The sequence below is a fragment of the Hermetia illucens genome, chromosome 6, assembly GCF_905115235.1.
Source record: "Hermetia illucens chromosome 6, iHerIll2.2.curated.20191125, whole genome shotgun sequence".
Classification (NCBI taxonomy): Eukaryota; Metazoa; Arthropoda; class Insecta; order Diptera; family Stratiomyidae; genus Hermetia; species Hermetia illucens.
Window position 1 is genome coordinate 102,958,072 of NC_051854.1, and position 22,287 is coordinate 102,980,358.

At 38.6% G+C, this 22,287-nt stretch overlaps 4 protein-coding genes and 1 long non-coding RNA gene across 7 annotated transcripts in view; 2 read left to right on the top strand and 3 right to left on the bottom strand.

Annotated features, from left to right (window-relative positions):
- Window positions 1-920: 920 nt before the first annotated feature.
- On the bottom strand, window positions 921-2,242 carry LOC119659960. Its single transcript, XM_038068315.1, has 3 exons — window positions 1,780-2,242; window positions 1,470-1,642; window positions 921-1,408 (listed from the first exon to the last, which is right to left on the bottom strand). The coding sequence occupies exons 1-3, from the start codon at window positions 2,038-2,040 to the stop codon at window positions 1,018-1,020; spliced, it is 825 nt and encodes a 274-aa protein (XP_037924243.1). The 5' UTR covers window positions 2,041-2,242; the 3' UTR covers window positions 921-1,017.
- A 1,329-nt stretch (window positions 2,243-3,571) lies between these two features.
- LOC119659958 (glyoxylate reductase/hydroxypyruvate reductase) lies at window positions 3,572-4,929 on the top strand. The gene is made up of 3 exons (XM_038068313.1): window positions 3,572-3,864; window positions 3,927-4,214; window positions 4,284-4,929. Exons 1-3 carry the CDS (start codon window positions 3,659-3,661, stop codon window positions 4,891-4,893), a joined length of 1,104 nt encoding a protein of 367 aa, XP_037924241.1. The 5' UTR covers window positions 3,572-3,658; the 3' UTR covers window positions 4,894-4,929.
- Window positions 4,930-5,149: 220 nt separating this feature from the next.
- On the bottom strand, window positions 5,150-6,277 carry LOC119659959 (probable RNA methyltransferase CG1239). Its single transcript, XM_038068314.1, has 2 exons — window positions 5,398-6,277; window positions 5,150-5,337 (listed from the first exon to the last, which is right to left on the bottom strand). Exons 1-2 carry the CDS (start codon window positions 6,184-6,186, stop codon window positions 5,170-5,172), a joined length of 957 nt encoding a protein of 318 aa, XP_037924242.1. The 5' UTR covers window positions 6,187-6,277; the 3' UTR covers window positions 5,150-5,169.
- A 3,204-nt stretch (window positions 6,278-9,481) lies between these two features.
- The window catches only part of LOC119659957 (TBC1 domain family member 4), a 38,162-nt gene continuing 25,356 nt past the window's right edge, over window positions 9,482-22,287 (bottom strand). For 2 of the 3 annotated variants that reach the window (XM_038068310.1, XM_038068311.1), the window contains 8 exons: window positions 18,148-18,411; window positions 17,623-18,083; window positions 12,539-13,450; window positions 12,330-12,475; window positions 11,630-12,222; window positions 11,150-11,572; window positions 10,943-11,089; window positions 9,482-10,883 (listed from right to left, as the gene is read on the bottom strand). In XM_038068310.1, the coding sequence (XP_037924238.1) occupies window positions 10,095-10,883; window positions 10,943-11,089; window positions 11,150-11,572; window positions 11,630-12,222; window positions 12,330-12,475; window positions 12,539-13,450; window positions 17,623-18,083; window positions 18,148-18,411 (3,735 nt within the window). In that variant the 3' untranslated portion in view covers window positions 9,482-10,094. Of the gene's footprint in view, window positions 10,884-10,942; window positions 11,090-11,149; window positions 11,573-11,629; window positions 12,223-12,329; window positions 12,476-12,538; window positions 13,451-17,445; window positions 17,527-17,622; window positions 18,084-18,147; window positions 18,412-22,287 lie in introns of all 3 variants that reach the window. The other variant, XM_038068309.1, reaches the window with a different exon arrangement.
- LOC119659961 overlaps window positions 10,981-22,287 on the top strand; it is a 35,345-nt gene continuing 24,038 nt past the window's right edge. Inside the window, exon 1 of the long non-coding RNA XR_005250392.1 lies at window positions 10,981-11,103. This is a non-coding gene — a long non-coding RNA (uncharacterized LOC119659961). The remainder of the gene's footprint in view (window positions 11,104-22,287) is intronic.

Below are 22,287 nucleotides of genomic sequence, written 5' to 3' on the forward strand. Positions count from 1 at the left end.
GATTGTATTATTGATGTGATCTTCAGGGAAAGGGATTTCGTGATTGTCCTGCTCAGAAATGTTATCTCCGGTACCTGTTTTAGAGGGGACTGTTGTACTGAAATGTTACATGGTTCGTCATTATTTCTCCTAAAAGCAACAACGCTTGACTTATTTCTGTTCGCTGGGAATTTCAGGGTGTTACACTTATTCACAAAAAGGTCAATCAGTTTTTGTAGCATCCTATCCACCTGATCAGCTCCAGCATGATAGTCATCTGCGTTTTGGTAGATGTCAGTTGAGTCATTGAGTTTGGAGTGAAGCGAGGTTGTTTACAGACTGAAAAGTACCGGGCTTAAAACACTTCCCTGGAGTAGGCCACTGTTTACCGAGCACGACCACAAATTTCCAATTCGAAAGTATTTTTTTCGGAGGAATCAATCAAGCACCAGTAGTTTGACAACACATAGTTTAGTTAAATGGGGGGAGCCGCAGCTCCGAGCACTCAGGCCATTATTAGGCCCATTGTACTATCCCCGTAAGTTGCCTATTCAATGGCTTCCCGCCTACGGTGTTCGCAGGCTTTAGCGAATCTGAGAACATTCTCAAGAGGCAGAGAGTGTGCAGATTCTTCATTGAAGAAAACCTTGCCAAGGTGTCTTCGTCTGAGATCTGAGGATGCCGGGCAGCTGCATAAAAAGTGCAGGGCAGTTTCCTCCTCCTCCTCACATTGGCTGCACACAGCCGAAACCACTACCCCAATCTTTCCCATATGGTAGTTTAAGGGGCAGTGTCCCATCAAAAGCCCTACTAGGGTTTTCATGTCCCACTTCTTAAGGGACAACAAAAATGCCGCTCTAGTGGCCCTAGAGACAACACATGTCGATACATGCATCTGATTCAGTCAGGAGATAAAGCAAATTAACATGAATGCACACGAATTGACTTTTTTCCAAAAATAGCTATATTTTGGCTAACATAATTATTGCAGTCTTACTAACAAATAAATTGCTTAAAAAAAAGTTTAATAACAAAATATCAATCCTCCCATATACTTCGGCCTTTGACGAACACGTCTTTAAATCCTCTAATGAAGACCTTTGCTTCCTTCCAAAGGACATTATCAGTTTGATTCTTGTCGACAACACCCTCTTCCACAGTCTCGACTTTCTCACTTAAATTAAGTTCGCTTATGCTTTCAAATACAGCGATATCACGGCAGCAATTATTGTCCGTTAGCGTTGGGGTCTTATGAACTAGATTGATATGAATCACCGGACATTTGTGTGACAAATCAAAATCCTCCTTGATTTGAAAATTTTCGCAGTCGCCGCTTGTTGAGTCTAATGTTTCAATGTCCAGATACATGTTCGTGGTGCCAATGTTCCTTGAGAATGCTTGATAGAGCTGCTCGCAAGTCAGAAGTTTCCTGGAAGTGAAAAAGGGAGGTGATATCGCTTCATTCACCAAAGATCTGTACTTCACCCTACATTAAGACTTTGTTGGTAGCTGTCGTCACAGATTTTAGGTGATTATCGACAGAATGTTGTTTGGACACTTTCGGAAGTTTGACGACATAAATTTCCTTAGGGGTGAGAGGCGTAGCACCGAATATTATGCGCGCGGAAAGTATATTGTTGTGTTTGCATTCTCGACGGATGTGCTACAAGGAGACAATGCGGATATTTATTATTCCCATTAGACATTATTGTCTCTCCACCGAAACATTTATTTTATAAATATATTTCAACAACTAAATTTGCAATTAAGTCGCACTCCAGGAACCTAGACTTGTCTTACCTCACACAAGTCATTCACTTCATTCAATGTTGATAATGCCAACCTCCGTTGTTTCTCCAAATGAAAAGTTTCGTATGTGTTATCTTCCTGGATCGACCACTTCGAAGTCATATATTTAAATGTCTGGAAGACGAAGGGAATCTGGTGCCGTTGAAAAAGTAGATACTCAATCGCGCTGCTGAGTAAACTTGAAGCTGACTCCGGCATAAATACTTCTGACTCGAATTCGATGTCAATATGGACACTTTTACCGCCCGTCATAATTTTGGTTAAACTGTTGAATGCATATGTGCGAATTTATTCAAGAACAATAAGGCCACCGCGAACTAAAACAAATTCACAATTTGAACGAGACCAACCGTCAAACAGCCCAAAGTAGAATGAAAGCGCTGCCAAATGGTCACTGCCATAGCTGCGGGACATTTAGCGTTCGCAAAGTTTGCCAGCCTCCTCGTTTTAGCTGCGGTCGTCATGGTGACGTCACTTTTTTTAACTGCATTTAATCCGGCATATCATAATGTCAAAATTTTAACCAACGTAAATTAGAGATCTGTTAAAACTCATTCTCGCCCATAATGGCATTGACTCGTTTGAATACTTCCCATTTCGAGGTAATGTTTCAAACATCCCATTTCCCACTTGCTTACACTATCTCGCAAAAACAAATTTTGAATGACATTTCCTATCACATCTGTTTGATATTTCGTATTCGAAATTTGGTTGTTACCAAACTTAACGAAACAATCGGAGAGGAACATTTAACGCGGCATTGCTGCAATTAATTGAGTTCGCTAAAAGCATTTTGAACATGCCATGATAGTTAAATGTTCGCAAGTCAATAGAACGGCATTCATCGATAGGAGTTTTTTAAGCCCCTAACGCGACGCAGCTCATAAAAGACGACCTGAATTTGAGTTCACTGGAAATGTAGAGACATCTTCAGAAAAATGTATTCAAGTAACTACCTAAGGCTAAGCTCTTGGCACATACAGTGAGCCCAACAAAAGATTGGATAGCTACTGCAATACTCTTCATTTCATTCATTCGTTTTATTTATTTCATTTTACACAAAAAAAAAATAGTTATGAAATAAAGAAATGAGAGATTTACAGTCAAAAAAGGACACTTCAAATTCAATACAAAGAGACCAAATTTATGCCAACGGTGTGGTCACCATTATTAGCGTTTAAAACTGCGGTGGCTTTAGCAGGAGCTGAGTTCCAAATATTGTTTACATACATTCCCAAGTAGATTTTCTCCTCCCATCTCTTTTACCTAACTCCTTTTTGAGTTGCGTCCACAAATCTGGATTCGGAGATGGATAAGGGAAAAACTATATTGGCGAGGCAGGGCAGGCTGTTGAGGACTTCGAAACATATAGATAAAAACGAATAGCTATGCTACGTGTGAATGGTTGATACTGTTCCATTCATCCTTTGGAGTACCTTCAGTGGATCAGCAATCTTGATACTCGTTTCTTATCTAAATAAGTCTTCGGTTTTCATAATCCAACAATTCTCTTAACTTACAAATCAAAAGATGAAATTCAGTTTTAAATAAATCACTTAAATTACTACAGAAGGGATTAATCGCGTTTTTATCCACATAAAATCCCAACCATGGCCACCGTATTTAACTGGTCTCTGTATGCCATTTGCTTTCATACATGAAATTTGATCTAAAATCAAAAAAAGGTTCAAACCATTCTTACATGTGTAGACCGGAAAGGTTTAAAAATTCATAGCTTAATTGCATCCATGGTTTTTATCAGATAATCCCTGATTAGGTTGACCTCTCATTGACCTAAACCTTGCTTGGATTCGAATAAAGTCATCTACAATCGAATTACGAAATGGAAATGACAAGATAGGTTATAAAAATGATTTTGTCTTCAGGCGGTAGATTTGCGTGTAGTTATCTGCAACAAGCTATTGTTTCCCGGCCATATTTTTACCACCGTTCAACTGACTTGGTCACAAACGCTCTTCAAAACCGCAAAATGGCTTCAACCGGTGAAACACGGCCAAAAGTGTTCGTCACTCGTTCAGACATTCCGCAAATCGGCTTAGATTTATTGAAAGCAGAGTAAGTAGCCCGCTTAACAAACTAGAGCAATAAATCTAATAACTTTTTGATTTCTCACATAGGTGTGATGTGACCGTGTGGGAGCAACCATCGCCTGTACCACGCACTGAACTGCTCCGCAATATTGTTGGCAAGGATGCATTGTTTTGCACTTTATGTGATAAAATTGACAGCGATGTTTTGGAGAAAGCATCACCCTCGTTAAAGGTTATTGGTACCATGTCCGTCGGGTATGACCACATTGATGTAGGCGGTTGCAAGGCGCAGGGAATCCGTGTTGGTTACACTCCCGACGTTTTAACTGATGCTACCGCGGAGCTTACAATGGCTTTACTGCTGGCAACAACCCGGTATATATTTTAAATATAGTTAAGCCTGCTAACTTGATGAAAACGAAAACATTGCTTTTCAATTATCAGGCGTCTATTTGAAGCGAATAAGGAGGTCTATAATGGCGGGTGGAAATCGTGGGCGCCAACATGGATGTGTGGTCAAGGCTTGAAAGGATCTACAGTGGGAATAGTAGGATTCGGGCGAATAGGACAAGAAGTTGCAAAACGGATTGTACCATTCAAACCATCTCGTATTCTGTATACAGGGCGCACAGAACGAAAAAGTGAAGCAGCAGAAGTAAATGCAGAGTATGTGAATTTCGATATACTACTCAAGGAATCAGATGTGGTTGTCGTACTTTGTGCTCTTTCACCAGAGACGGTGAATATGTTCAACGAGGAGTCTTTTGCCAAAATGAAGAAAAGTGCAGTTTTCATTAATGCCTCTAGAGGTGCAGTGGTTGATCAAAAAGCGCTCTACGAAGCATTGCGAAACGGAGTAATTACATCAGCTGGATTAGATGTAACAACCCCTGAACCATTACCAGTTGATGACCCGCTAACAAAATTATCTAATATTGTTATTTTGCCACATATCGGCAGTGCCGACCTTCGCACTCGTATTGAGATGTCACGAATAACAGCGTGTAATATTCTCCAAGGTATCATAGGTACCCAAATGATAGCTGAAGTTTAATTGTATGGTAGAAATAAAGTGAATATTTTCAATAAAGTTAGTCTACTTATTATATGGCAAAGCTCTCCGTGGTGAGGAAACATTTGAACAAGATCGAGATGTATTTTTGACGCTAATTGTGTGGGGTATATTCTGCACAGCTAATTAATTATTCGAATATTCTTCAGATCGAATAATTCCTGTAATTTAAAAATTCAATGGTATGCAGATTCTGGTGCATTGGGATGTGGACTTATGAATTAAATAAAACATTTTGTTCGGATAAGAACCATATTTTCATCCATCTTTTACAAAAACTTGTAAGGGTCGTTGGAACCCTTTCACATCATGTGTCGGCTTTTCCAATTCGTACATTCTACTGAATCCCACTGCATCACTGAGCAAATATTCGGTGAAATCTTTAGGGTAAAATCTTACTGCGTTGAAGTTCTCGGCAATTTCAGGCTGCAAAATAAGAGAAATTTATATAATCCATAGTTTGTGCATGTGAAAATGAATATTTACAGTCAGCTTCTTCCGCCTTTTGTAACTGTTCCATGGCTGCGGTTCTAGAATCAGCTTCCCACCTGTTTTCAGTTGTTTAAACATTCGTTTGAAAGCGAGCTTCACACCATCATCGCCGAAATTCAAGTGAATCCATTTTGTAACAGATAAACATAGGATTAAATCAAAGTGTTGACGTTCCTTTACTTCAAGCAGTACAGCATTTCTGACTACGTAGTTTCCGTGCAGAAATGTTACATTGAATGGATAACCAGACCTTTCTATTCCAGTGAAATTCCTCCTTTGCCGCTGAATGAACTTCTTAGCCTGATTTATGAGTGACTTATCTATGTCCAAACCAGTTATGTGACTTATAGAGTATTCCTTCGCAATGGACATAGTGAGCAAACCGACGTTGCAGCCTATGTCAAGGATTTCCATACCAACAAACAAATCCTTGTGCTGAGCGAAAACATTCAGCCGGACATCATGGAAATCTTTAGTGTTCCTATATCCATAATACCGACTGTAGTTTCCATATTTATATAAAGTTTTGTCCTTACCGACGTTGTCCCGTTTCGGATCCGGAATATTCAAACGCTTCTTTGGGCTACCATGAGGTGCAATTATTCCGGCGGGTTCGTAGTTCTTCTTTGGAATCGGTTCATACTCACTGTCTACCGCCTCTGCTTCACTAGCGTCCAGCTTCCTTTGGTCACCATTTAGGGATTTCGTTGTATCTTCTTCGTCCTTTTTGCTTTCCTGAAGTATGCAAGTTATTTCAGAGCGTCCAATCATGTCTGCCATCATTTGATAGTAAATAATCCCAGGTATCGAAAAACCCGCGGAAACGTTTGAAACCGTTCTCTCTGACAATCAGCTGTTTTGTGGGAAAGTGCAGTGTGACATCAGCTGTCCGCTGGGACAATGCAGTGTGATGTCAGTGATAAGGTGGGCTTTAAAATATAAGATTTATGAGACTCAAATCCAACCCCCACGTCAGATCTGCTATCGCCAAGGCCTCAGCTGCCTTAAAAAACCTTCTCTCATCCCGGGCCCTGTATCCTGCGACCAAAACCCTTTTATACAAGACTCTCATTCGTCCAACCCTGACCTACGGTTTCCCAGCATGGGCTACCATGTCTCCGAACGTAGCAGAAGCCCTCCAACGCTTTGAAAGGACGATACTCAGGAAATGCACGGCCAAATACAGAAGGCCAAACCTAAAATTCCACCAAAACTCTCTTCTGTACGACCTTTCCGGGGTTTGCCCCATAATTCCGCACATGATCAAGTTGTCGCGCGTCAGACTGAAAAAGTGGCTGTCCCACCCTAACCCGCTGATAAAAAATCTCGCTAAACGCAATGCACTATTACGCGAGCAGAGGTACTACGTGTCAGGGGTGACTCTCCTCTCGGACAGTAACTCTCCTCTCAACCACCACGTCTCCCCTCCCTCCTTCTATCAAAATTCCTCCCCGGACTTTCACAGAGGCTAACCGCGTAAGCCCATTGTTCTGGCAGTCAATCCCCCGCGCAGATGTAGATCACCTCCTATTATTTTTTTTCTTTACTTAGTACAGATTAAGACAATAGACACTAATTAGCCTATACATAATCTAATATCGCCAAGCATTAACTTCTTCCCTAAATTAAGGTCCCTCCTTCTACCAATTTAGCCCCACAATACATACCCCGCAATCCCACAGCCCTTTTCATCCCTCCCCCCTTGGGTCACTGTCCTCGCACAGGCCCAAAACGAGTAAAAGGTAGCCCTTTCTCAGAATGCTAACACCATTGAGAAAGGACTGCGCTTTACTCCAATTCCGTTAATCAATCATGTCCACCGGTGCCTAAAAAATCTCTTTCTCCCGTTTCCCAGTACGGAGTACTATTTTGTGTTATGTTTGTTTAGTCGTAAGTTATAAATTATTACTAGATTTAAACACATGCTATGTCAAATGAGCACTGACATGCACCACCTTCTCACTTTATAACATGTAACCGTAGGTTAGCGTTACATACTTAATTAGTCACGCTTGACCTTTTAAGTTATTATTCCTTTGTACAGCACATGTGTTTCTTTTCTTTGCTCAATAAATAAATCTGAAATCTGAGAATCTTAAGAACACTATTCAACGAAGGGCTTCAAAGTTCCAATTATTCTCGGAACATAAGTACACTCGTCAGGGCCGTAGGGAGATAATCCTGGCCCGGGGTGAAAATTATGCGGAAAACCTAAACCGGAGTGGTTCTGGAGTGGAATTTATATACACCCTTTTATTATTCCTTTTTTTTATCGAAATTTGAACCCCCTTCTCGTTAGGCCTGATACTGGTACATATTCCACCGAACTAATGGTAGCAGCTAGGTGCGCCTTAACCCATATACAGGGTGTTTCGAAACTACAAGACAAACTGTATGCTAGCGATTCGTCATGCAAGCAAACAATATTTAAGTGTCGGAGAAGAATATCTTCTACGAGGCAGTTGAGCGGACCCTCAAAGCCTGTCCCAAGTACGTTATCAAAATCATACTTGGAGATTTCATCAGTCAAGTAGGGACGGATCTCGTATTCAGGCGATACGTCGGCTCCCATAGCTTACATAGGAATATCAATGATAACGGACTGCGGATTATTCAGTTAGCAGTATCGTACGAAATGGTGGTTTAAAGTACCTAATTTGTGCGGAAAGCGGTCCATAAACATACGTGGGCCCCTCAAGGCAGGACCACTTTCAACCAAATTGACCACGTGCTGATAAAAGGCCGCCACCTCTCAGCCTTGATGACTGTAAGAATATATAGACTCGGACCACTATATGTTGTAATGTTACATTCTCAAAGAACGCGGGCACGCGTAGAGAATTATCACGAACTCTGTCGAGCGGAGAAGCGACTTCACACACGGAAAAAGGAAGCCTGGGAGAATCAACAAGTCTGTGAACTAGAAAAGTACAGAGAGCAACCGTATGGTGCTCATCCTGCCGGGACAAAGAGGGAAATCTGATTTCCGATAGAGTTGGCGTATTGGAGCAATGGGTTGAGTATTTTGATGAACTGCTCAGCAGCCAAAATATCGGCGAGTTGGAAGACGACGGACAAATGCTACTTAATACTTTGATTTGCATATTGCGATTTTATTCGGATGATTTGCGTAATTAATTCGTGGAGTTAAAGTCAAAGTATAAAGCACGCGGTTGCTTGCTAAAACATGTTTAACTGATGCTGTGAAGCCGTATTCTAACGCAAGTGGACTATTATCAACACAATACTCGTACTTTCCGGAAGAAATTGACTGGACAAAAGGGTCATGGAATGCAACTGTCGTGCCCCGAAAGTTCTTTACACAAGTTTCCGTTTTGTTTTTGAATTGAATAATTAGCCAATTTTTTATTAAAAATGGGATGCTTTACTTTTATGTATAAGGGCTGGAGGGACTGAGCAATTGTACAACTTACATGAACTTAAAAGCCACATTTGCTCATAATAGTTTGAATTTTATGCCCATTAACCGAAAAATGTAAGAAAATGCCATTCGATCAGATCAAATATCGGTTAATTGTCCCTTCCCGGTCCGTGACAGCTATTGGTACACCCTGTTTTTGGTTTGCAGTCTGGTTATTTTCAATTAATAATACGTCCTACGCAAGTAATAAAGAAAATCAGGGTTCGCAAACCGTTTTTCAATTGAAATGACGATGACTTCAGAAATATAAGGTACAAAATTTAGCATCTTCCATTTTTATTTTTATATTTTTTAAATATGAATTACGTTCTAATATGTATTGCTTCGTACGTATTTAACGGTCCTGGTTTAAAGTAGGATAAGACAAGATCATTCCGTTCCTTGGCGTGGCAATATCAGCACCCTTACGGGGTCATATCTTAGGCTTAGGCTAGATATTGACTAATCCACATTTATGGTGTTAGTGATGTCTGCAATTGACCCAGTTTTTCCATTCAGGCCGACGAGTATCATGTATCGTGTTCCCGAATACCACCGCAGTACAAACCGTCATGCATGGTGGAACGCGATTCCAAAATACGACCATAAACACTTCATACTTACCAACAGGTATCTTAATTAAAGGAAATACAACGATATGTTAAAAAAGCAAAAAACCATGTTTCGTAACAAAAAATGAGCCAACGAGAAATTTTAACATTAATTTTTTCTCCATTTTATGTCAAATTAATCCTGACCAATGAATATCTGAGAAATGATCCATTATTGTGGTAAGACCCCAGCATAAGGCTGTCTCGAACATTGCGATGCTAAAAAATAACTTTCGAATCGGCTTATTCACATATTATTCATTTACTACACTAAAATACTTTCTGTCTTATTCTTTACTCTTATATAATATGTCTTAAAAATATATAATAAGCAACGAAATTTCTTGCGATTTACTGTCACCATGGAATTTCTGCAAGCGCGCATGGTCCTACTTCTATTCCGGTCTTGCATGAAATTTCATACAAAGCGTAACTGTGAACTAGTCAATATTCGATAATAAGAGTCCTCCAACTTTCGAGTATAATACAAATACAATTCGTTTGCACTATGTCAATAAATTGTGTCCACCAGCCACATGAAATAGCGGTGTTGCGAAGTTTCTTAGAATTGTTCCTACACAATTCTAGCGTGAGTGAAAATTTAAGTAAGGGTGAAATCAGAATACTTCCCGGATGAATTTCATAATAAATCAAAGGGGTTAGCTTCGTCCAGTCTTCGCTGGCGGTTCGCTGTCTTCAACACTCGATGTGCGCGATGAAATGGTCGCTGGCCGTGAGTGAACCGGACGAATGGTTTTCAGCTGAGTCGTTCCATGAAAACGAACATTCACATCGCCGCACATGCTGAGCGGGTGCATATCTTCTAGCTTTTGTGAAGGCAATTCGATTACTTTGGGTGATAAGTTTTCATCAATAGGCTTTCGCTTTTCTGGTGGACTAACGGGAGTTCCAATACCACTATCAACATCCGAAGGACTTTTCATGTTATTAATCATCTTTTCAACATGTTCTGGCAATTTGATTTCCTCTCGTTTTATAACAACATCTTTTTCCATAGATTCCCCAAGATGTCCTAACTGATTGGGCCGATTTGGACCACTTTTTTGTTGTCGAAGCTGTTCGAAAGTATGTTCAAAATAAGAGTTCTTCTTTTTTACTGGTGACCCCTCGCCTTCTTTCTCAGCTAACTCTTCTAAAACCTTAAGTGGGAAGCCCATTTGCGAATTAACCGATACTGATTTGCCAATTTTCCGTTCTACGAATATTGGTTTCCTGCGCTGAATTTCTAGGTTTTCTACTTGTTGAATTATGCGTCGTATATCCGCTGGCAGTTCCAAGTTATGGTTACGATCAACCAATTGCGATATGTAGCGGCCCAGAGTTTGTATAGTGATTTCAAGACTTTGTACTTGTGATTGGAGCGTTGTGATTTGTGTTTGTTGCGAGCTTCGCGTTTTCTCCAATTGGGCTATACTAGACTGAGCAAACTGTAACATATGGACGTAATTAGCAACAATATTAACAACTTAATAATACCATGACTTACTTGAAGTTCCGTTTCTAGATGTTGGTTGTGAATTCGTTCCTTATTCAGTGCTTCTAAATGGTGATTAGCAGTTGAGATTTCTTCTTGGAGAACATTGTATTCGACTTGATATTCTGCTAGATGTTTTGTAATCTCCAGATTCAATGCCTTTTGAATAATAAGTACGTATTAAAAAACAACTTTCAGATTAAGCAATAAATGACATACCAACTTCATAGTCTTTTCCATGTGTTGCGAATCAATTTTTGGTACAATCGTCTTCAGATAGTCCATTATATCTTCAAAATTGTCTCTAGCCAAAAGCTCGTCCTTGTGAACCGTTAATATAGCCAGAGCCACTTTGAATATTACTTCGCAGGACTCTAAAAAAAGCATATCAAATACACGCGCTACAAATCCCAACGGAAACTGAGAACTGAACACTGTCAATATCCATGGAGCAGCGTACAAGGTTGGTGAAACATCATTCTGATCCAACCATGAATACAAGTCTGGTAAATGATCTTTCACAAGTCGTGAAAGTTGATACAATTGAAGTTGAAATTTTTTCATATCAGGCAAATATTTTGTACGCATTTGACGACGGAACATCAGATGCTTGAGTAAATTAAACGCTTCCTCTTCTTCAGCCTACAAATATTTAGATTGAGTTTTCAAGACTTTTTCCGGACGATCCTTTGTACTTACATGTAATAATAGAACAGCACAAATAAAGCCCAAGCCCTGACAATATCCTAGCTCAGGATCGAGAATTGAATAAGCTTTAAGTAAATTGAAAAGCGAGAGTTGACCAACTCCCAATGCCGCTTTATAGTATTTATGGTTCGGAAACGTCCGCCCCAAGTCAATGAAGATTGCATGCTGGTGTTCCGTTAAGTTTTTCAAAAGAATTTGATACGGTGTATTGTAGTTAGGGAATTTCTTGGTATCGACGGGAGCCGTGTTCATTGAATATTGTTCAGCCAAAAAACTCCAAACTTCGCCTCGTTTTGAACGAGGGACGCCCGTTTTCAGAGCTTGTAATAGAACTCTTGGATCTTTCTTATTTCCAATCTTTGCGGAATCTCGCTCAATGAGCGTTTCCCAGCGTTCCACAGCTTGCTTATCACAAGGAATTATTTCATCATAATCCAATTTAATTTTCTTCAACTCGTTTTCATTTTGTCTGGCCTGCAGACGTGCGTTCTCCTTTTCCATTCGCGCAAGTAGAATTGTTTGACGTATTCCTGTTCTCCAGAGTTCACGCAATTCTTCTTTGGTTCTTCGACCGTATTTTGAATCTTGAATCATACCGGAAAATTTTTAATTAAGGAAGCGTTTTATGCAAATCGCGGCAAAGTTGTCATATTGGAGAAATGTAGATAATTCCTGATGATTTCATACTTACTGAATGATCGCATTGGTGACAGCAAATCAGACTCAGTCACGCCCTCTCCATTTTTCGATGGAGTCACGACACTGTTGAGAATCGCTTGACGCCAGGATCCTTGAGGGGTTGTATTCTCTTTAGGGCTGTTTCCTACCTTCATAAATCTGAAAAACGGTAACGTATTGACGAATGATTATCGTGTTATTTATGACGATTTGTGAACCTACATATCCATCATTGGCGATTTTAATTGTTCTGGTGATGGTTTATTACTAGGGCTTGAACCGATAGTGTTTGATCGTGGTCGCCCAGTTTGTTCACCGGATGATCCTTCTCCACTACTAAAACCTCCGTCTGACCCTGCTTGTTTTACGTGAGAATCACGAATATTGTGCATCGTACCTGTACAATCATCCTTACTACCTTTTCGCTTTAATAAATGATCGAATGAGCTTGTTAAGGACCGTTTAGCTTTCATAAATATCGTGCTACCACCAAGGTATTGATTCAGAAACTCCGATCGGTTTTCTGCCGTATCGTGAACATGTCTTTGTTGTCTCGATTCACAGTGAGCTCGTAAAAGCATCATTAAAAACTGATTTTGTTCCCCTAAGTTATGACTGTTAATCTTTTCTGATCCATAGTATTTTGCCCAGATGATATCTTGCTCGTCATCTGATAATGTTTCAATTCGTCGAAATATAATATTTTGAGTTTTCTTTTCAGAATGTCCTTCTATATCAGCGCATAACTTATGATACCACAGCATTGGACAATGTTCACATGAGAATATCTGTGCTTTTTCTTTGTTCTTTTGTTCAGAACATGTGACGAAGGCTTGCGAGATAGCCGCTACAATATCGTCTGCTACATGATCGGATTGACATTTGAATACATAGCCAATATATCCGTCGTTGTGTGCTTCGCGACATATAATCCCAAAGTGATCTGCATTTTTATGACCCTGTACGCAACTTGCTACATCTTTGAAGTCTTTATATAATAACACTTGTTTTCTGTCTGGCGATATAAGGCGAAGATCTGATCTTCCAACAAGAAAGACCATAGTACGATTTTGTTCTACTTGAACTTGGGGAATGCAGCCAATGGAAGCCGAACGGTCACGTTGCTTTGGGATGCTAAAAATGCGAAAACCATGTACAGATTACTGTAGAAAGTTAAATATTTTTATAAAAAAAATAACCTATACATTCTATGCTATTTTAAAACCGGCGCTGAAGGGTTAGTTACAAGAAAAAGAATATGTTGATTTATAGTCCGAATGTAAATGTAGTAGAATCTTACATTTTTATTCGGATACTAACCGACTGTGTAGTTACGACAATTGGGAACATTTTTTCTTTCATCGATAATCTATCGATTCTATTCTTAGTAATTGTATTATTTTTTCCAAATTTTAAAATCACGCAATTTTTAATCGATTTTGGACGTTAAATCGATTAAAAATTGCGTAAATTTAAACTTTACTGAAAGAGTCATGCTCGGTTCAACGTTGTTGTGACGTCATATTGTCATAACAGATCCAAATGGAACAATTATTTAGTATAGAGTGTGTGCTGCAATTGGTAGAAATGAGCAAACTAGGCGGCTACCTTTCGTGCTATATTCCAAGTTGCAGAAACAATACAGAAAATCATACCGAGAAATGTTTTATAATTCTAATTTCTGGAATATGCAAATAATTCTGTTGCAATGATCATGTCAATATAACTGTATGATGGTATTCTTAATTACATAGTTTTTGAACGTTAACAAGAATCGAAACAATGAATATTCTTCACTTATTCTGCTTTCTCACAGAGCAATTGTTCCGGCTCGGGCTCGAGCAAATTTTTTCTTTGTTTGTGCATTCACTTTTCTCAACGATGCGTTTGAGGGACGCAAAACCTATTGTGAAATCTCCATCGCTTTCTGTCGACGTTCTGAAATTTCATTTACTTTTACGATTTGCAATCAGCATATTACCCCCAAAGTTCGGATGGCCGTTGCATTATATATACTGCTTAAGTGACCTTATTTTGATAGCTTTTACGCAATGAAACCGGATTTAAAATCGAGTGCTCGATGCCGGCAAATCAAAGCTTTACCAATGTGACGTCACTTTGCTCGTGCGGATGAAATCGTTTTCCTGAATTTGAATGGGAATTAATCCTAAAATCCTAAGGGTGGCAAACTGGGTGATTGACGAGCGATTGAAGGGCAGGCGCATCGTAATCTGCAGTGACAGTCAAGCTGCACTGAGGGCATTGAGCAGTCCTTTGATTACCTCGAAAATCGTTCAGGAATGCAGAAACCGTTTGAACTCTATGTCTAGATTCAATACGGTGGAACTACTCTGGGTACCTGGTCACTGTGGCATAGAGGGAAATGAAATCTCGGACGCTTTAGCGAAAGAGGGGTCAATCTCCCCAATGCCGGGACCGGAGCCAGCAATTGGAGTATCAGTGGCATTGGCTAAATCTGTTTTCAAAAACTGGGAACAAGTTTCCCATAATGACAGGTGGCAGAGCCTAAATGCTGCTCGACACACCAAACTTTTCCTGCCAGAACCCAACATACGTACCGCAAAGTTTATCCTGTTGAAAAGCAGGAGGAGTTGCAGGTGTATTGTGGGCATACTGACAGGCCATAATTCACTAGCTGGGCATATGTTCAGAATAGGAATTACCGAAGATGATACGTGTCCTTCCTGTAATGAGGAAGCGAAATCCACGGAGCATTTCCTATGTGAATGCCCCGCCTATGGACGCATCAGATCTTTGGTGCCGATGTTCTCCAATTGCGACGGGTAGCATCACATCCACTAACGGAAATACTGCGGTACGTGAACGAATCCGGAATATTCCTTTAGACGGGGGAGGCGAGTACAATGGGCCAACACGGCCTGAGTGCTGAGAAGCTGTAGCTTCTCCCCCAGCATACACACACACACACAATCCTAAAAATTATTTTTCGGCATCCCAAATTTGAAAAACTTCAGAAATATGTTAATTGTTATGTTCACTTTCGATTGAAAATAAAAAACGTTAGAAATCATGCAAGTTCCCAATTGAATGGCCTGACTGTCGTTCAAATATTACAAACATGGAGATTTGAACTGTCATCAAAAGTGCATTTATCCCTGATGCAAAATAAATTGTTGGCTACGTCCCGAACAAGAGGAGGAGGAGCTGAAGATTTGAATAATCATTGCAAAATAAACAAGTTGGAATTCGGAAGTTTGACAATTCAGGTATACAGTCTGTTACATAAGAGCGTGGTCACTGTTACACGTAGATAAAAACTCAGAGTGTCCTGTTTCTTTTTCTATGACATAGAGGGCACCTCAACCCTTCATGCTTTTTGTAAAAAGTCAGCTCTCTGTCAAATTTAGTCTTCAACTGAGTGGTTTTCCGAAATGAGTGCTGTTTACGCCTCTCGCTTTGATGCAATTTTTCTATGTTTGCATGAAAAAGGACCCAAATTGACGCAAACTGCTGCTGCGAAATATATGGGAAAGTCGGAGCAGTTCGTTAGCAAGTGGATAAATCGCTATAAAAAGGTCGGTAAGGTTGATGATTTTCCTGATCGCGGAAGTGCAAGCAAAGTCTCAAAAAAAGACGAAAAAGAGATTCTCGCATTGTTCTCGAAAGATCAAACTTTGACTTTACGTGGAGCTGCTGTGAAATTGAAAGCAAAAGGTGTTGACATATCTTACGGAACGATTCGCAGGCACTTGCTTGCAGATAAACTGAAATATCGCAGTACTTTGGAAAAACCAATGTTGAGTGCAAAACACGTTGAAAAACGAGTGGAATGGGCGAAGGAAAACTTGGACCGCGATTGGAGCAAAGTAATTTTTTCTGATGAATCCTCCTTCTGGGCATTTCCGAGCATCAAACACGCCTGGTTTCGGTACTTTGTTCTTATTTAACGAGAATTTAAATGCCGAAAAAATGAATAAAATATATCAAAAGGCTTTGTTACCATCTGCTAAGCAATGGTATATCAAGAAAAATGAAAGCTGGATCCTTCAAGAAGACAACGATCCGAAACATCGGAATCGAGCGTGTAGCGAGTGGGAGGCGCAAAACGGAGTTGTCACTTTAGATTGGCCATCTCAGTCACCGAATGCAAATCCCATAGAAAATGTGTGGGCTCTGATGAAAATGCAGTTTCGCAGACGCAAGCCATGTAATTTAGATCAACTTTCTCGACAAATTCGCAAAAATTTGGAGGTCTTTTCCGGTAGAATATGCAGAAAAACTAGTGGAAAGTATGCCCCGACGGTGCCAGGCCATAATTGACAATGCAGGAGAATGGACTTGCTACTGAGGTATTTGCATTGAGTATTGACGACCAAATTATCAATAAATTTGCGAATTTTCGAAAAATCAATTGTTGTTATTATTTAACAGTGACCACGCTCTTATGTAACAGACTGTAAAAGGGACATCATCGTTTTTTTGGTTTGGTGGTTTCTGAGAATGCGTCTTGTCTCGCTTCAATTTTGTACCTCCGACGAACAGGAAGGGAGACACGTCTCCTAACGTAAGCTGTAGTATCATACCTAATATTCCTCAAGTATAGTGAAAACTAGCAACTACAACTATACAGTCAATTTAAAGCAAAAAACAGTTCAATGTCAAAACTAAATCAAACCGGAATTTCTGGCTTATTTTCAAAGCAAATTTGTTATAATTCATACATTTCTTATTGCTTCAAATTCCTTATTCAACGAGTTTACATTCAGATTTGAACATCCGAAGTACATACACTTTTTTTGTTAAATTGAAAACACCTTGAATTTTCAATTTTCTTTTTCGTTTACAAAAAATACATCTCTAGTGATTGTGAAGTAAGCAAATCGAAAATGTTCGGGAATAAATGGATTTAGACACATAAATTACGAAAAAGCTACATAATAAGTGCGGCAGGAATCACGGTAGAAAAATGGTTTCTCATTCTAATTATAAATACTTGGAATGAGGTGGAAAACTATTTCAAGTAATTACTCAAATGTGGACATGCTACCACAAAAATAGGAATTGTACGAAAAACATTGTAAACATTGTATGTAACTGGGGGCTAATACAGAATTCAAGAGAAAACACGGCAAACTGATTTTACTCACGACTCTTCTATAATTTTAGGCGGCGATGTTGGTCGTGTTGTTATTATTTTTGTTGTTGGTGGCACTGGCTGAACAGTTCCACTGGATAAATAAGAACGAACTAGTTAGGAACTGTTTATTCTCATCGTGTTTATCTCAATAAATATTAATAATTGAGAACAGGAGATGTTTACTTACTCTTGCTTCACGGGAAGTACAATTTGGCTTTGCCCTCGCAGCAATCGCTTTGGTGATTGATTTTCCTTATCATCAGTGTCTGTTTGTTCCTTTGATGTATTTTCTGCTTTAGTATCGCTGTCATTACTCTCTACTATTTTCAATTCACTGTTTGTTTCCTCATTAGTAGCAGAATTATCCTCTTCATTCTCATCTTTTCTTTCCGGTTCCTCTTTCGTACTACTAAGATGTTCAAATGAACCACTTTCCCGAGTAGCTGAATCATGCAATAATCGTGACCTTTGCGCATCATACGCTTTGAATCTGGGTAAGGCGTCGTCAATGAATGTGAACGGAACTCTTTTATGTGATACACGGATTTTTCCAACGTACATAACTTCAAAGAAGTGTGAATGATTTGGTGAGATGTCGCTGAGCAGGGATAATTTTGCAGAAGCTGATGTACTCACTGGAATATGAACCTGAAAGGAAAATTTTATTTATTTATTAAATGGTAAAACTTAAAATAAATGAAAACTTGTTTACCGTGCCTGCAGAATTACTTAAACCATGTGTATAGCTTTTCGACGATGACATCTTGGATGATACGAGATTTGGACTTGCATCATGTTGTGCATTTCGTACAGACTCCGATAATTTGAAGTGTGAGGCAGGTGTTGTTTGTAACCCATTACCACGTAATGGTTTCTGCAAAGAAATCTCGGACGCGACAAACGTTTGTGGAATATTTCCCACCGATCCGCCTAAAGTGTGCACTGGATCGCGCATTTGCTGCATCAATTCGGTCATCTAAATGTCACAAACACAAGAAAAGCATTTTTTTCATTAATACATTTAATTAACATTTGGTTGAATTTAAGGAGAATGAGTATCAATATCAGCTCAATTTGATGAATTTACCATTAAATTACAAGATATCCAAGTGCAATCAAAGATTAAACATGGGTACTGACAGTATTCACAGTAGTCCGTTAGAATCGGATAGTTTTTACACACTACAACTTTATTTTAACAATTTATGCACCAATTTAGCATATTTTCAGAAAGTTCATCTGCTTGAGAATTGATTTCTATTTGAAACTGAACTGTTTATGTTCGTTAATCACCACTGAAGTAAAGGGATTACAGAAGATAGGCAAAGTTGACTTTGAAATAAGTGCTAGTGTCCAATTCAGAAACTCAATTAAGAAAAATCACTGGCCACTTGCTTGCCTCAAATACAATGTTATAACTAACGAAATGAACCCAAATAATTTGAATCATCCATTCACAAGGCCAACAATAGTCAACAACTGTTGTCGATTGGATTAATCAACAATGCGGAGAAAATATCAAAGTAATTGGTAGAAATTGCGAAGTTTGCGTGATCTGACAATTGTATCGGACAAAATATTTGCTACTCGTTTCCATGTCGGACAATCGAGGCATTTTTTATTATTCAAAATTGAGCGGAATTGAAATGACTATGTCTTGGATTTTTCATCGTTAACACTTCTGTGTTCCCTGTATGATATCGAATTGGTTACAGTGGGTACTTTGATGCTTTTATGTATTAGTTGGCGGCTATCCAACTCAGAAATATAAAATCCTCGTTTTCTTCGTATTCTTATGTAAAAAAAGAAAAAGAACAAAAAAACTCAGCAAAGAGTGAAGAGTAGCAATTTACGCAGGTCTGATTTCGAATTTTGTAGATGATTTCCTAGAATGCTGTTTCATGGCTGTTTGTCACAATTGTCTCGTAAGTCATATATAGGGGAAAATAATTTGAGTTTGCCGCGGCATTTACAAGGAAGAGGGATATTTTAAGGCATCCTCTTAGTGTTTGTATTATTGAATTATAAATAGTTATTGTAGACAATCTGGCGACTATACATGTTTTTGATCTTTCTAGTGACTTGAAGAAAATAGGAAACACCTTTCCACATTGGTGTCACACTTCATTCTGTGTGGGATTTTTTCAAGTTAGTAGGATCAGTAGCACAGTTTTAAGTGTAATAAAGTGATTTCTTATTGAAACTGGAATCTAAATTTGATGTAGAAAAGAGGATTTTGTTTTTATGTAAATAGTTTGCTTTCATGAAGTTGTTGAGAAATTGAAGTGAAGAGGCAATTAGACTAAGAATGCCGCTCGTTTATCATGCATGTAACATCAGAAGCATATTGGAAGAAAAACAATATTTTCATATTTATCTGACGTGTCTTTTTTATTCCTTCACGATTTACGTCTGAATATTCCAACAGCAGATTTTTTGTATGGATTATAAATTCAGAGGCCCATTTGGAATATCGATTTCATTCACGTTTCTTATCAAGAATTGTTTATGTGCTCTTCGTTAAGCATTTTACTCTGATATAATTCTCAACAAATATCATATTTCTGTAACTGGCTAGCCATGTGCAATACGATTTAGTTGCCTTTTTTATACAGGCTTAGTTAAACTCATGACGAGAGAATAACAAAAGTGCGTGCTAATTTACAATAAACTTCATTGATGCTAAACATACGGTGGTCATTTTATTTTACTTGTGTGCACATCTGTGAATATCAGTGCATGATAGAGACGATAACGAACGACCTGGAATGGAGGTTTGTAGGGTATGCATGGAAAACTTGTTGGCTTTTTATGTAAACAAATCGGAACGCGATTTCATATGATGGATTTATAGAGAATATAATGATAAACCAATGCGAATCGCATTGAAAATTACATATATTCAACAAGCATACCGGATAATACATCTTTAGATATTGTTTACTTGCCAGTTAGAGCTTAAAGCAAACAATCATCAAATAGTGTATATTTTATGTGATTAACATACTCAGAAATGATTCGATAGTGAAATTGTGCAAGCTCCATACAAATAAACAAATTTCCGTTGCGAATGATATACAGTATTAGAATTGTCAATTTTAAACATAAATAACTAGTAGAAGCTCAACTAGTTTATTCCTAAATCAAATATAAGTTGTTTTGATATCAGTATGAGCACATTTTTCTCTATAGCAATAGCAGGATCCCTAGGGCCCAGTGTTAATACATCTATGTGTATAATAAGTTCAGTGTGAAGATTTCGATGTTAAGGAACAGCGATAAAGACCTGCAATGCAGAATAATTGAAGGCCTTCTATTGGCAACATAATACGAAATCGACGCTTCCCAAAAGTGGAGTTGTAATGCGATTGGGATATTCAACCATCAAGCCAGCCCCGCTGAGAGGGAGGATGAGGAGGGGGAAGGAGGTGATTCCCATTGAGCTTCAACGAAATTAGATCAATTACACAATTGTTATAATCGTCTCTTCTTTTCTCCCATTACCATTTCAAAATAACAAGAGAGCGTCGTTGAGCACCGAAGGGGCGTCAAAAATGCTTACATACTGTTGTTTTACGCAAAACCTTAAAAATTGATGCCTTCTCCAGCAGTTGCAACTGTCTCTACCTTTTACGTATCTGGTTCTCTTTATCATTAGTCAACATGCGGCACTTTCGATCACAGCGGCGTCGACTCTAACATCTAAATTAATATCATAGGACACATAATCAAAAAGCATCTCGTGCATCCAATTGGGAACGCTTCCTCATATATCATTATTTACAATCAAGCAGAAAACCAAATTTTACACTAATTGATTGTGCAGTATTCTCTAAAATAGGAGAATCATAACCAATTTTTTCACATTCTCTACCATTTCGTGCTACATTTTCGCCTTCATTTCATCCAACGATAGAATGAAACAACAACTTTTTGGCTTTAAATCAAACTCCTGCACGCGTTTTTAAGAGTATAATGTAAACATGCTTGCTTCATCCAATTTGCCGTTATGAAATTTACCAAAATATTTTCTTCTAGTTTGCAAAAAATAGAAATATGACATGGTAAATCTTGGGCAATCTTCCAGATTTACTTGTTAATACGAAAGTTTTATTACAATCTCTTCACCTCTCCTTTACTCTAACAAAGGACATTGCAAGTCGGTCCCTTAGTAAAACTCAATTTATTAAGGAAATTTGACTATTATTTTTAATTCATGAAAGAAAAAAGGACATCACTTTGATCTCTACCAAGCAGTGTTCATTCATGCTGAAATATATATAAAATATTAAATAATTAGCTCTGCTTCCTTCAGATGCAACCATATTTAATGTTTTTCATGCTATAATTCAGTTCCCAACACAACATTTGAAAGCTAACGCTCATTTGTTGCATGAAATGCCCACTAAAGACCCTATCTTCTGCTATTTTACTTTTCAAAAATTAATTCTATTTGCCTCCATGCATTGAGATAGAAAATTGTATCTTTTACGTATTCGCGAGACCATCCAGGTGATACATGCTTTCATGAATTATCTTTAGTCATAGAAGCTACGTATTTTCTCAAGAATTGGAATACTTTCTCAAGATCTCCATAAGTTTTCGTGTTTTTAAAGCAACCCATATGTGTTAGTTTTGCTCTCAAACTAAAAACTTCCGATTTCTAGGCGAAGTAAGTCTGTTTCTTGAAAATTGGCCTACTCAAATTGAAATTCGGTCCAATAACTTACAAGCATTTTGCCCTTATAATTTCTCTCAGCCACTCGCATGTTCCGTGTCATTTAAATTCAGTGCCAGGTAAGGAAATGATTAAGATGAAAATTTTGAAATTACTACTTAATCAAATAAACCT